Below are 15478 nucleotides of genomic sequence, written 5' to 3' on the forward strand. Positions count from 1 at the left end.
AAGATGAAGCAGCTCACAATGCCAGTGCTGGGATGTGTGATTGCCTCATGGCTCATAGGGATGATGAGGTCAGTCCACTCTCTGCACTGCAGACAGGAAATAATAAGGGCTTAAATCTCACTCAGCAAGCTATATGGGATGCCCATGGAGAGAAGCAGCAGCCAAGAGGAAAAAGACCCTCATAGCAAATTATAATAAACTGTCTGGGATATTGAATAAATGCAAAAAACAAGAAATTCCTTCATTATTTCTTCTCTTAGTAGGCTCCTGTGTGTTGTTGAAAATGGATATTGTTTACATTAGACGTACATTTTTGCAGATACTTTCAGGATTGTTGCATTGTGTAGATAATCGGTGAAAATGGTAGGCCCTCAAGCACACCAAAAAGGTTTGCATCAAAAGCACTAGAAAAGAGAACCATGTTTTATGATTATGTAAAAAGCAAAATACACACAACTAACAGGAGACCTCAGAAGAGTCATATCCATTCAAATGAAGTGATTTAAGGAAACAGAGTGATGCTTTGAAAGCTTCACAGAGCCACAGTGTTTACAATCAGGGAAATACAAATAGCTTACTTTCACACCATCTTAACATCTTAACATTTTAGCAGGAGAAAAATAGCTGCTACAGGCTGTATAAACAGCCAAATGACCATTTAAAGGTTTTATACATTGATTTATATTAGAAGTGCAAATCAATTCAACATTTTAACTAATCATAAATATATTTACACATTGAATTAATGTAACACACATTACAAATTAATGTAGATTTAATGTAGATTAATATCTTTTTTTCGAGGCACTGCCAATACAAATACCCATATTAAATGCATTTAATTAATTAATTTTTTATTCAAATTTTGATAGAAGTAAGTCATATGTACACCAATGACTAGTTAACAATTTAATAACAATACTTTTATGTGAGAATCTATTCTCTCTAAATAACACCAGTACCGCAATTTTGGGGGAAAAAAAATCATAGCTTCACGAAGTAAAAAAAAAAGCAATGCATTTGTGAATTATTTTAAAAGCATTGAACAGCCAATATTAATTGCAAAAATTAATATGTAATTTTCTCCAGCCCTAGTTAACGGAGAAAATCGCCTTTAAAGTTGTCCAAATGAAGTTCTTAGCAATGCATATTACTAATCAAAAATTAAGTAAGCAATATAGTTTTTATTCATTTTTATTTCAGTTTTAGATTGTTATTTTAGTACATCAAGTTAAACTAAATGAAAATGAGAAATGTTGATTGTGGTGCAAATTGCTGAGAGGTAATCATCATCTGTGTAAAAAATTGCATAAATAATTTTCACCAGAATACTTAACTAAAACTAAAATCATAAAACATTTTCATTAATTTAAATAATATATAACCATGAACTGAAATAAAATAAGTTTAAGTTTTTTAGTTTTTTTTCCCAATTAGCATTTATTTTAAGTAACAAAAATGCTTTTTATGGTTTTAGTTGTAGTATAGTACATATTATATTAACTACAAATATATATTTTTCATAATAAAAGTTAACTGAAATAAGGTTTTTAAAATAGTTTATCTTAATTCAACTAACATTTATTTTAAATAACTAAAATGTTTTTATGGTTTTAGTTTTAGTTAAATATAACAACCCTGGTGACATTTATTACATTTTTTATGCAAATTATGATTATCCCTTTATCAGTTTTTTTTGCACCATGAGAAAAAAAGCCCCTAATAAGTTTTATAAAAAGTTAGTATACTTGTTCACAAAGAAGACAACAGTGTCTGCTGGAGATACCAAAAATTATTTTCGAGATGTGCAGCACCAAGATGAAGCAGCTCACAATGCCAGTGCTGGGATGTGTGATTGCCGCATGGCTCATAGGGATGATGAGGTCAGTCCACTCTCTGCACTGCAGACAGGAAATAATAAGGGCTTAAATCTCACTCAGCAAGCTATATGGGATGCCCATGGAGAGAAGCAGCAGCCAAGAGGAAAAAGACCCTCATAGCAAATTAGAATAAACTGTCTGGGATATTGAATACATGCAAAAAACAAGAAATTCCTTCATTATTTCTTCTCTTAGTAGGCTCCTGTGTGTTGTTGAAAATGGATATTGTTTACATTAGACGTACATTTTTGCAGATACTTTCAGGATTGCTGCATTGTGTAGATAATCGGTGAAAATGGTAGGCCCTCAAGCACACCAAAAGGGTTTGCATCAAAAGCACTAGAAAAGAGAACCATGTTTTATGATTATGTAAAAAGCAAAATACACACAACTAACAGGAGACCTCAGAAGAGTCATATCCATTCAAATGAAGTGATTTAAGGAAACAGAGTGATGCTTTGAAAGCTTCACAGAGCCACAGTGTTTACAATCAGGGAAATACAAATAGCTTCACGAAGTAAAAAAAAAAAAGCAATGCATTTGTGAATTATTTTAAAAGCATTGAACAGCCAATATTAATTGCAAAAATTAATATGTAATTTTCTCCAGCCCTAGTTAACAGAGTGGGAGGAAAAACCTATTCAAAAATTATAGATACAATTAACTGCCTAGAGGCTAAAATTCAAAGATCTGCACTCAGCTAAAATCCTGTGAACAGTAGTCACACAGATATGCACACTTTAGGCATCTGCATGCTCACTGCTCACCATCTCACCAACATTTCAACTGCCAACAAATGTAAATCTTTTTTTCTTTTCTTTAAATGCACTTGTGCACTGGGTTGTGCAATGCAGCAGATGTGGGGGGAAACACAAGGAACGATAAAGCTCAAATATACACAAAAAGTCACTCACAGTATAGGGATGATGGTTCTCTGATGATGGAGATCCTATTTAGTCTATCCACCCAGCGATGTTTGTGGGACCAGATCAAGCCCTTGACCTGTAATCCACCACCAGTCAAATATAGTCAACACATCACCTGAAAGCTGAATAAATAAGCTTTCCATTGATGTATGGTTAGATGGGATAGGACAATATTTGGTCGAGATACAACTATTTGAAAATCTGGAATCTGAGAGTGGAAAAAAATCGAAATATTGAGAAAATCGCCTTTAAAGTTGTCCAAATGAAGTTCTTAGCAATGCATATTACTAATCAAAAATTAAGTAAGCAATATAGTTTTTATTCATTTTTATTTCAGTTTTAGATTGTTATTTTAGTACATCAAGTTAAACTAAATGAAAATGAGAAATGTTGATTGTGGTGCAAATTGCTGAGAGGTAATCATCATCTGTGTAAAAAATAGCATAAATAATTTTCACCAGGATTATAATACTTAACTAAAACTAAAATCATAAAACATTTTCATTAATTTAAATAATATATAACCATGAACTGAAATAAAATAAGTTTAAGTTTTTTTTTCCAATTAGCATTTATTTTAAGTAACAAAAATGCTTTTTATGGTTTTAGTTGTAGTATAGTACATATTATATTAACTACAAATATATATTTTTCATAATAAAAGTTAACTGACATAAGGTTTTTAAAATAGTTTATCTTAATTCAACTAACATTTATTTTAAGTAACTAAAATGTTTTTATGGTTTTAGTTTTAGTTAAATATAACAACCCTGGTGACATTTATTACATTTTTTATGCAAATTATGATTATCCCTTTATCAGTTTTTTTTGCACCATGAGAAAAAAAAGCCCCTAATAAGTTTTATAAAAAGTTAGTATACTTGTTCACAAAGAAGACAACAGTGTCTGCTGGAGATACAATATAAGACGTGTGTGAAGAAAAAAAGGGTAAATTTAAATTGTGAACATAACATCAAGCTGTAATTTTGTCAAATTATACAAACATTATTAAAGTATAAAATGTATGTACTTTGGATAACTGCTATAAAATTGGCCCTAACAAGACAGTTTATATAGACTTTTGGTTAAAGACACATTCAGGAAACTAGTGAGAAATGCTTGTTGTAAGAGAGTTTAGAATGTGCCCATATATGAAATGACACACCACTGGAGTCAACAGTCTGTCAGAAAGAGTGAAGAAAGAGAAGATCGGAGAAGAACACAAATACTCAGACGGTACCAGACGGTAAGGTAAGACTAAAGGTGACTGAGTGAGTGTGTACTGTATTTTCAGCCATGCTTTACTTCTCTCTGTGTCCTTTGAGCTGCTCTGATTCGTCCTTATCATGGATTTCAGACACACAGCTTCACTACACAAACATACACAACTCCCCCGTCAGTAAACTCTAAGACAGGCACAAACACACAGATTGGCAGACTGTACACTCAGCTGTTAATGCTAACACAGCTGCCCCTTCATTGCCTGATGGGAATACACAGTAGCAAGAGTCTCGTTTATTCATTCATTTGATCACTTGCTTGTAGTTTTATGTAACTGGTCGTGGCTATTGCTGTCTTTCTTGATTAGCATCACAGAGGAAATATTTATTGCTCAGAGGCTGCGGTTTCATAACGCAAGAGACCTCAGTTATTTCAGTTCAGTACTTCATCTCATTTTCCCACACTTAATCTGGAAAAATTTAAATACAAACAAATGAGCGAATTCTTGAGCTGCTACAGTAGAATCCAGAGGTATCATGGACAACACTGTAAAAGTATATATATATATAGAGAGAGATTTTTTTTTTGCTTTACACTGTGAAAAAGCCGTAAACAGAAAAAGACTGTAAAATGTACATTAAAACCTGTTAATTGGTTAACTGTATCTTACCACATGTGAATAATTGTAAATGGTTGAACGGTATATGTAATATTACTGTAAAACACTGGCAAATTTATGTTTTTTAAGCAAAAATTATGAATTACCATAATTTAAAAGGGCCTTCCCGAAAGTTCTTGTGTGACACATCACATACTGTATGTTTTTTATAAATTCGTTTTGTTTCTTACATTTGTTTTCAGCAATGAACAATAGGATGTTTTGTGTCACATTTCATGTTATTTAGTTAATGTTTATTGCATTATTTCAGTGTCATGTTTGTTACAATGATGTTTTGTCTTTGTATGACCTTGTGCATCGTCTATTTTAGTGTTGTTTTATAGGCAGGCCAATGAACTTCAAATCATCTTTATTATGGTGGTTATCAGTACATTTGAAAGTAGATTGCTATATTAACACTATATCACTTAATGAAATATAAGTTAAAATATACAGGCACCAATATGCCATCCACAATACCTGAAACATTTTCACTGTATTTTTAGTGTGAATTTCTAGCAACCACAACCATTTTTTTTTTAAAGAGTAGGAGGAATTTGATGAGAAGTGTGAAATATCTCTTGAAAGATCCAACTTTGATTGCAGACTATAGAATCTTGGCTAATATAAAGCAAATGAATAGTTTGTCCAACCAATTGAAGAAAAAAAAACAATTTTTACATGGCAGATAACTGCTGTCTAAAGGCTTGTTCACATTTGCTACTGTTCAGCTAATTTTTGCGGGCTTGGTGAAATCCAGTCATTTCAATAGAAATTATCTGGAATTTAGCGTGAAGATGCTGATTTCACAGCAGGTTCAGCTGGTCACATGAATTTGCAGTTTTGACCAACAGAACACTGCTTGATTTGAACGTGCTTTCTGTGTGAACTGTGCTTTATCACTACACTATTGACAACAGACAATGGACCTTTTTTTTTGCCCTCTGTGAAATTTTGCTAATGTGACCACAAATGAGAAACAGTTGAGATATTACAACAGTATCATAGAGGATCAACTCTTGAGCTAAATCTGGACAACTGTGGTTGCTTTTTCACTGCAAACCAATATTTACAATTATGTAAAGTCAATGCAAAGGCTCAAATGCCTGTTTTCCATCTGAACCGCGCATGTGTGTGTGTGGAGGAAAATGTATCTTCATCTCCCTTTACACCTGATGGCATGTCAGGTCACAAAGATATCAATTCCCAATGCCACACAGATCCAAAGCCCCATGTACTCTCTGTTATACAGACAAATTCACTTATTGGAGCCTTTCCAGTCCCTAAAAAGCTAACATGCACATCCTCTCTGTTGTAGACACACGTATGCAAACAAATGTCCCTGTCCTCTGCCTGCACACACTGTGCTATTTCGGTGGCGCTAATAGCAGTGTAGCACACCTCTCCCACCGAGGCACTGCTCTGTCACAGGCTGCAGTGTATTGATCTGCTGCTGGCTGTAAATGAGCCGCTGTGGTGGCATCCAGCCAGGGTATTGATCTGCCACCCGAACCACAGTCTCAACTGACTTCTATTAGTGCTTCCGCTTTTCAGTAACAAAGTGCACAGACACAGGAAATGCAATTGATCTAGAGGAAGAGGTCACCAAAAGTCATATTTAACTTACACAACCCCCATCAAGCTTTGCAATGTGACAAAATAAATGCACATTTTAATCTCTAGCATTTATCTTTACTTCTAAGGCTGCTATTGAAATGGTTCTTGTAAATAATAAGAATGTGATATTTCTATTTTAACTTAAAATAAAAAAAATACGGTTATATAATATATTTATAAAAAGAATTAAATTATAATATTTAATTTTTGTAAATAATAAATTACGATATTGTATAAATAATATTATATAACTTAAAATTATATAAAGTTACTGCCGATGAATGGCGTGTTTGTGAAATGAATAGCTTTGACATCAGTAGTTCATTGTGCTGCGATGACATCTTGTGATGAACGGCAGTACGACACATCTTTATATGGAACTGAAACTAACAACACAAAGACTTTTATTTTGGTGAGACCACTTGCATATAAAACTGCAAGTCATGACATAAAAACGACATTTTAAATATACAAAAATGTTTCACCTTCTTAGTTTATATGACAAACAAAAAAAACCTTCTGTAATATCATTAACAACAAAACAAACACAAAATAAGTATTCATTCTGATATGCATATGTTATATAAATAACAAAAATAAAAATAGCAGTAAAAACAAATATTTATACAATATAATTATCAGTTCTTAAGTTGATACTACTGTTTATGATTTATCTATTATTAGTTGCATTTAAAACAAAGTATTTTATTTCTAAATGTGCATTTTTATATAAAGGCCACTTTTTGGGGGAAAATAAAGTAGCTTTACTCTAAATTGAACGTAGTAAAATAGTTCATACTAAAAGAAAAATTGTAAAAATAGTAAACATGAATTTGAGCAGAATATCTATATCAGAATGCATAAGCCTTACAGATGACATCAGAAAGTGCTTACTAATAAGGTCATCCATTTTTACTTGCACCCCCCCCCCCCCCAATAAACTTGGGCAAAGTGTCTTAGAATATGTGCCACAGTTCAAGTTACAAAGTAGAGGCCAAAAGCTGCCCGAGTCATAAGCAGCTGTATTCAATTCATATAACCTTGGTTCACTGTGAACACAAAGGCATCTAAAGCAGCTCACTGTATTTCTTTTTCTAGAACCTATAGAATCTGAATATGTTAAAGCCTATGAGAGTGAATTTTGTTGTACCCACAATAAATTGATGTTGACATTTGAGAACTTTGCGAAAGAGTTTCATGAAAACAGGCATTTGTTAGTGCAGTGGCATCAGTTTTTGAATGAAGGTTTCATTTTAAGGTTTCACCAGTCCTTCAGATCAGTGTATCAAAAGATATATTCCATCAAATTTCAAGCTCAATGATTAATTATTTGAACGTTTAAATAACGGAGAAAACCAAAATCTTGTCATTGCTCTCTCATTAAATCATGATATATTTTACATTTCTTTACTTGAAGAAAAATATGAATAAAATCTCTTAATCTTTTTACATAAAAAAAACAAATCAAATAAATACATGTAAAAACGTTATTCAATTATGCAATAAAAAAAAACTGATTTTCATCAATATTAATGCCATATTGTAATTCTGGGACTTTTTTGGTGTTTGTTCTTTTCAGCATTAATCTCAAATACAATAAATAGAATATGAATACTAATAAAACATAAAATTATAGTTTTTACAGTTTAAGCAAAGCTTCTTTGTACTTCTAATGAGTAAACATACCAAGAACACACACTAGCAGGTGTCTAAGCAGCAGTGAACAGCGCAATGGACTCGGCCGATGGTTTCTCGGAAACAGACTCCAGATCTACAGTTGGGGTTATGGACTTTTTCAACCTCTGCGTCAGAGACAGAGAGAGAGGCACTGGGTTCATTTTGACATGGAGAAACAAAACAAATATTGATATAGTGAATGTTTGTGCACTGTACATACCTGCAGCAGAGACCCTTCTGTGGTCCAAAGCTCATGTAGAGCCCCAAGTGGAATCCAGATTATGGAGATGAGAGAGATGAACCAGCCCACCACCTCTGCCCAGAACGGGTATGTGTAGGACTTCCCATATCGAGCTGGAGTATACTGAAAAATACTGGAGATCAGAATACCCTGCAGAGAGAGCCAGGAAAGAGGACATTATTATTCATTCAAAACAAAGCATTATACCCCATCTGAACTTTCTGCACTTGAACAGACACACTCCAGGCTCTACTCTATTACTATCAATAAATGTATTTTCAATGTTAAGATTTTAAAGATTTGAATGTCCTCAAATTGTAAAAAAAAAAAAAAAAGTGACTAAGGTAACGCAAGGGCATTTAGGATGCCCATATCCTATGTATAAGGATGTGTGCACAATACAATCTGACAAAAATGAGTTGTCATTGATTTTATTTCAGTTCACTGCTACTTAATGTAAAAATTGTCTTATTGGGGGGGGGGGGGGGGGGACTATATAAAAGATACTTATATAAAAGACTATATTAAAATCATCTGAGCTTTGAAGCCATTTATTCCGGAACACACATCTATATAGTTGTCAATGTTATGAGATATAGAGGATCCCAAAATGTACGTTTTTCTTTTCCTCACCAGCACAAGCATGGGTGACAGGAACTGCCAACAAACACGGAAGAAGAGGTTTGGTTTCTTTCCCAGCATATTCTCCACCATTACACTGAGCCGTCTCACTCCTGCGAATGTGTGTGAGAGCAAGAAAGAGGGGAGATAAAAGCATAAACCTTCATATCTCAATAGGAGCAGTGGTACAATGGCTACATCTGATTTTCTATGATCTTGAAGTGCAGACTGAAGGAAGTGAAACTCACCAAATATGAGAGTGATGGCGAGCACCTCGAAGAAGGCCAGAAACATTAGAGACACCACAGCTGTGTAGTGATCCATCAGCTGAAACACATATATCCCACCCTGCACACACACAGTATTATTTCATTAGCATCAAAATGAGGGTTAGGTTTTCTTGTCCATATTCAAAACAATGGCTATACAGCAGAAAATGGTGCTTGATATTTTTATTTATTTGGCCTTTAAGTTTCCTAAAAATAATATTAGATATTTTTTAAGTATGGAATAATTAAGATGTGTTTTTACAATGTCTTTAATGGTGTCTAAACTTCATTAGCAAAAACATCCGTTGCTAAGTTTGATTTCAATTCAGTGAATCAGTTCAAACCGTACATTTCAAAGAACTGAATTAAAACTCTGATTCATTTGCTTCATTATATATGCTCACTGTAGGTCACAGACAACATTTTTTACATATTAAAATTAGTTAGTAAAAACGTATATGTAGAAATATAGATTTTGTCTTCTTTTTTACATGTATTGTTAAACTGGTCCAAATTAAAAACGGAATATAATTTCTTCCTTCTGTTCTTTTTGTAAAAAAAAAAACATTAACTTTATTTAAACATATTTACTTGTTTTTTATTTGTTGAATTTATTTATAAGCTCTAAAATGGTTACATTTCAAAATAAATTGAATATAGTTTTAAAAAGATGCATTAGATACAATATCCATATATTTTTTCTTCTCAAACTAAAATTATGTTCCAAGTGTCAAGTGTAAACAGTTGCAGGTCCAGTCGTACATCCAACTGATCCAAGTATAACAAAATCTCAACTGTAAGAACACAACACTTGTTAATGAAGTGAAACTAGATCATATTTACCCTGCTAATATGAGGAATCCCCAGCAGAAAGCCAAAGCTGCACACCGCCAGAACAATCAGCTCCTTTCTCTTAAAAACTTGCAAAACCTTCTTGCCAAAACCGTCCATGATGAATGTTACAGCCACCTCCACCATGGCAAACTGCACAGTGCACATGTACACATATAACAGGTCAAAATGCACAAACACATGATTATAGCTCTGTTGAAAAACCTGCTGAGTTGGGCCCTTCCCTCATTCGGATCACCTATCCACACACAAGAATTAGACATTTTCATGTATTATCCCGCTCCATCTAAACACATGGGGTATGGATTTTCCAACTGCGCTCTTGTTTCTCATTTGCTAGCAAGGTGTTGACACTGTGTGCAATGAAGAAACAGCTTTTCACAGCTTAAAGGGAATATAAGAATCCTGTGTAATCTTGGTCCTTAAATCTCTGAATTATGATTTTTGGCAGTTCAGAAACATAGCAATAAAAGCAGATGACAAATTTAGTCCTCTGTGGCGTACCAAACTTCAAGGCAGCATTAGGTTTATACTTTGCACAGAAGACAATTGCAGAATGCACTGTGACAAAACTGATTCAATATGAATGCAAAGAATAGTCGATTATTAATATATTTACATATGCTGAGAAAAGCAGTGAGATCCACTGCAAAAGTTAAAGATGTCAGTTTAGCACTTGTTGACAGAGAAAACAAGAGCATATCTTGTTTGAATGGCTTATGTGGGTATTAGACAGAAAGGAAGCTTACTCGGGATTGAAATTATGTTTTGAAGCCTGTTCTACCTGACTGTCCAATCCAAGGCAGAGTAACATGATGAAAAACAGAGGAGCCCAGAGCTGAGAGACTGGCATAGTGGAGAAAACTTCAGGATACACCACAAACACCAGACCAGGACCTGCAAGAAAACACACACACACACACTATATCACTCTCACTGATATAGAGAAAGATGACACCAGTACTTATGCCAAAATACTACTAATTACAGAAGTTTTGGCAAACAAGGAGAACCAGATTTTTCACTCTTTTAGAGAATCTAACTGTTTTCAGATCGCAGTAAGAGATTAGTACTAAGAGATAATAAGAGATTAGTAATAAGAGAAAAGAGATTACGCTTAACACATTTTAGCATGTTTAAATCAATTTATATTCTGCACTTTTCCCCCCAAATCAGTGCAGAAATTGATCAAAAGTGCAGATAATAGATTCCTATAGAACTCAAAACCCAAAATAAGACAGGAAGAGAAGGAGACTAAAAAGAATCAGAAAAGAAGCTGGGGAAACCGGAGAAAATTATTTTTGATTTTTAAGAGACTCTCCAAAGGAGAGAGAACAGAGAGTGACGAAATGAAAGTGACAAAGACATGAAACTATTTGCTATGATGAGAAATACGCCGTAAAGCCACTGAACAACACTACTGTAATTGCATTTCTCAGAGGAAAACATCTGCCTGCAAGAGAAAGTCAAGATGAAGGATGACTGGGGGGAAATCTTGCTGATAAGGTGACCATAGTTGAGGCAGGGGTATTTCCACTGAGGAAGTGCCTCCTCAAAAAAAAAATATATATATATAATATCAAAATATGATATCAAACAGTGTGTGTGAACTCATTTTTCTTAAGTATAACATTATCCAACAGCAGCACTCTGTGTTCTCCTTGAGGTCTTAATGGGTTAAACTTGTGGAAACTGATGGACTTGAATGTTTTTAATAAATAGTGCTGTAATATAAACAAAAATATTATGATATTGTAAACTGCTGTGAAGTACTCTTGAGGGCAGCTTGACTCAAGGACATGCTTTTATCATTGTTTTCACACTCACTCAGTCTACCTTCATCCGATTCTTCCTGATTCTTTTTCTTCCATGAATAGTCCCTTTTATTCTTTTTTTTTGGCATAATCCTACCCAACCTTCACTTCCTCTCACACTTATCCTCTCTCTGGTGGTAAAGGAGAACTTTTCATTTATTATCCTGCTTCATCTCAACTTCTGAAGCTGGAATTTTCCCACTGCATTCTCATTTCATTAGCGTGCATGGCATTGACATTGACTTTCTTAGGCCTGTTTTGTGCATGAAAGTAGTGCATATAATATCAATGACCATATTAATAGGTCACAGCAGAATTTACATAGCCAGTGTCCTGTTCGGTGTAGATTAATTAGGATTTGGATGATTTTAATCGCCATCCTCATGTAGAGTGCATTAGATTTCCCAACGATCACAAGAGCACAACAGCAAAGAGCACATAAAAAAGATAACAGAGATTCTTTGTGATCCTCTGGTCCTTAAAACTAAATTGTGATTCTTGGCTGTACAGAGACACAGCAATAAAACCAGACAGTAAAATTGGTTCAACCAGACCAAGCGATTAAGTTTATTTCCTGCTTGTGAACAAACCTTGAAACACACAAGGACAGGGGAGGACTAGATTCACAGCTGCAGAAACTGATATTACAGAGAAAAGGAAAACAAACTCACCATCAGTGGCAATGTCATCTACAGGCAGGTTGTGAATGTGGGCCATGTACCCAATGGCAGAGAAAATAACAAACCCGGCCACGATACTAGTGGCTGAATTAGCCAGAGAGACGATAAATGTGTCCCTGTAAAATAAAAGGCGAAGAGTGATGAGGAGAAAGAATCATGTTTTCCTGAAAGATAACAGACCCTTGTAATGACTGGACCAAGCAGACACACAATTATTTGTTATCAAATAATCTTTAAAACCCACTCTATGAGTTCCATGGACCATGCCCTGAAAATGAAACTATCACCCCAAGAGGGCTTGTAAATTTGTATTTATCTTTGTAGGTTTTTTTTATTGCTTATTTGTCTAAATAGTTATGCTCTAAGTTAGGTAGTTTAGGTTGTCTTCTTTATGTGCGCTAGAGGACAGATAGCTCCTAATTATTATTCCCTATTCGCTGGAGTGCACGCTGGTGCAGAGACAAGTTTATTTATATGAATTGATATAGAGTATAAATGATTTATGGATGGTATTATTTAAATTTTTTCTGTTCTAAATGAGATGTGAATTTGTTTAATTTAGGTAGTGAAGTTATTTGAATGTATGTGTGTATGTGAGTGACCCCTCGGTCATTTGTTAATGGTACGGTCCTGGTAATATAAGAGCTGGGTTTGGTTTGTTAGGGGCTCCATATTTTCTTTTCTTTATGCGTGTAGTTTTTTTTTTCTTTATGTATGGCCAAGTGTACGTTTAAAAAAAAAAAAAAAAAAAAAAAAAAAGAATGGGAAAACTATAAAGAACTGAATGTTTGCAAATCATGCTTACTGCATTTATTGGACAAACCCTGACAGTGTGACATCCTCACAAGGTTTTTAGATTCTGAGAAGATGAGGATGCTGAGCTAGAAGTCTTCTAAGGAACCCTAAGTTTGTGCCAGGCTGCAGCCTCGTCTTTCCATTCACCAAAGATCCTCAGACTTCAGCTGGTTCTCTCTCATCAAGAGATGAGATGACAAACTGCATCAGGACACTTTTATTCAAATGGAAAACACATGCAAGTATCAAACTTAGTCTTATTGTTTGATCCATTATGTATTCCCACCCCTTTTAAAGAAGAAATGAACTAAGAACTAAGAAATGGTTTAATGGTTTGCTCAAGGCTGTTGATCTGCTGAATCTCAAACAATACATGAGGATGCTGAGCTAGAAGTCTTCTAAGGAACCCTAAGTTTGTGCCAGGCTGCAGCCTCGTCTTTCCATTCACCAAAGATCCTCAGACTTCAGCTGGTTCTCTCTCATCAAGAGATGAGATGACAAACTGCATCAGGACACTTTTATTCAAATGGAAAACACATGCAAGTATCAAACTTAGTCTTATTGTTTGATCCATTATGTATTCCCACCCCTTTTAAAGAAGAAATGAACTAAGAACTAAGAAATGGTTTAATGGTTTGCTCAAGGCTGTTGATCTGCTGAATCTCAAACAATACTATAACTTCTTGCATTCCTGTACTCTGCTTAAGTTCTCTTTCCATTGCTAAACTGTATGCATGTATATATGTGTGTGTGTGTGTGTGTGTGTGTGTGTTAGAATAGTTTTAATAAGTATTTAGTGTAGTTAATAAAGTCTTGTTTGTATCACACTCAAGGTTGTTTGTTGTTTTGCTCATAACTGGAGTCCCAAATCATGTAGATTTTGGCTACATGCTCCGAGTAGTATTGTACAATAAGGACGTTATTTCCCATACCCCGGGAATACATTTCTTAGAATTAATAAATAATTAACACCAGGTGTCCGCTGGGCGAACAAATTTGTTGATTGTAATATTAACTCCATTAGCTGATCCAAATATTATTTTGTCAATTTATGATTAATTGTTAATATTTGCCTTTTGAGCTAATGTGCTACACCTAGTTCTGATCAGTGTAATAAACTTCAAAGCAAATAAAAAGCAAGGTTACAATTTGAAAGCTACAAAAGTAAATTTGTCAAACACAGTTTTTTTATTTACTTAGATACATTTATTTTAATTAAATACGCTTTTAAAATGTAAAATCAGCACCTGGGACAAAACCAACCAATACCCCTAACATGTATATTTAAAAACCTTCACTGCTATATTACTTACCTGAGGATGTTGTTGTTGAACTTGTTGTAACTGGCCATAGATATCATAGAACCAAAGGAAATGCCAATAGAGTTGAAGACCTGAGCAGCAGCATTGACCCACACCTACAACATAAGATTAACAAAGACAAACAAGCGCAATGTTTTATTTTTTGTCCTTTGTCCATATATTGTTAACATAAACAGATATCTAAAGTTTTGAGTTTTAATGAAACAGGAACAGGAATCATGTCATGTTTGTTTTATTATATGGAATTACTTGGACTCTCAATTGATCTAAATATTTAATAGAAATGTAATTCCAACATTTCTGTAAAAAACAATGTGCAATTATTGGGTTTGGCAATTTGTATAAGCATTTATACAAGCAACATAAATAGAAACAGGGGAAATGTGTGTAATGAGAAATAAAACCTGCCATTCATTCAGTGCCTAAGTTTTTACATGAAGCATAGGGGTTTTCAAAGATTTTCCAGTGTTAAAGTTATTATTTCAAACCTGCTCCAGACCTGCTGATTCCCTTCACCAAGTGCTAATTACATGTCAAATGGTAAACCACCGCAGTTCCCACAGTAACGTTGTTGTTTGTCAGTGGTACTACAGTAATGATGTGGTAGCATGTAAACACTACACTAGTTTGTTTTTAACAATACGTGACTTCATGTATGTTCATTCACGTATAATCTCACCTGGACTTCCAAGAGTTTACTCCAGTTTGGCATGAGGAAGAAGAGGATACCATCTTTTGCTCCAGGCAACTGGACATTATTGATCAGTAATGCAAACAGTATGAAATAAGGGAATGTGGCAGTAAAGTACACAACCTATGGACAGAGTCAACAGAGGAATTTATATTTGTGAGAAGGCAAAACTACATAATTTCTATATATAATAATATAGAAAATTTAATTTTAT

The 15478-nt window shown here is 34.2% G+C and overlaps 1 protein-coding gene across 2 annotated transcripts in view; it reads right to left on the reverse strand.

Moving 5' to 3' along the window:
* Positions 1-7830: 7830 nt before the first annotated feature.
* LOC107595947 (sodium- and chloride-dependent GABA transporter ine-like) overlaps positions 7831-15478 on the reverse strand; it is a 17764-nt gene continuing 10116 nt past the window's right edge. Inside the window, exons 6-14 of one of the 2 annotated variants that reach the window (XM_016286548.1) lie at positions 15253-15387; positions 14565-14668; positions 12448-12572; positions 10747-10859; positions 9954-10094; positions 9090-9189; positions 8854-8954; positions 8200-8370; positions 7831-8104 (exon numbers count right to left, since the gene is read on the reverse strand). In XM_016286548.1, the coding sequence (XP_016142034.1) occupies positions 8012-8104; positions 8200-8370; positions 8854-8954; positions 9090-9189; positions 9954-10094; positions 10747-10859; positions 12448-12572; positions 14565-14668; positions 15253-15387 (1083 nt within the window). In that variant the 3' untranslated portion in view covers positions 7831-8011. Of the gene's footprint in view, positions 8131-8199; positions 8371-8853; positions 8955-9089; positions 9190-9953; positions 10095-10746; positions 10860-12447; positions 12573-14564; positions 14669-15252; positions 15388-15478 lie in introns of both variants that reach the window. The other variant, XM_016286547.1, reaches the window with a different exon arrangement.

This window comes from Sinocyclocheilus grahami, unplaced genomic scaffold (assembly GCF_001515645.1).
Source record: "Sinocyclocheilus grahami isolate Dianchi unplaced genomic scaffold, SAMN03320097.WGS_v1.1 scaffold211.1, whole genome shotgun sequence".
NCBI classification, from domain to species: Eukaryota; Metazoa; Chordata; class Actinopteri; order Cypriniformes; family Cyprinidae; genus Sinocyclocheilus; species Sinocyclocheilus grahami.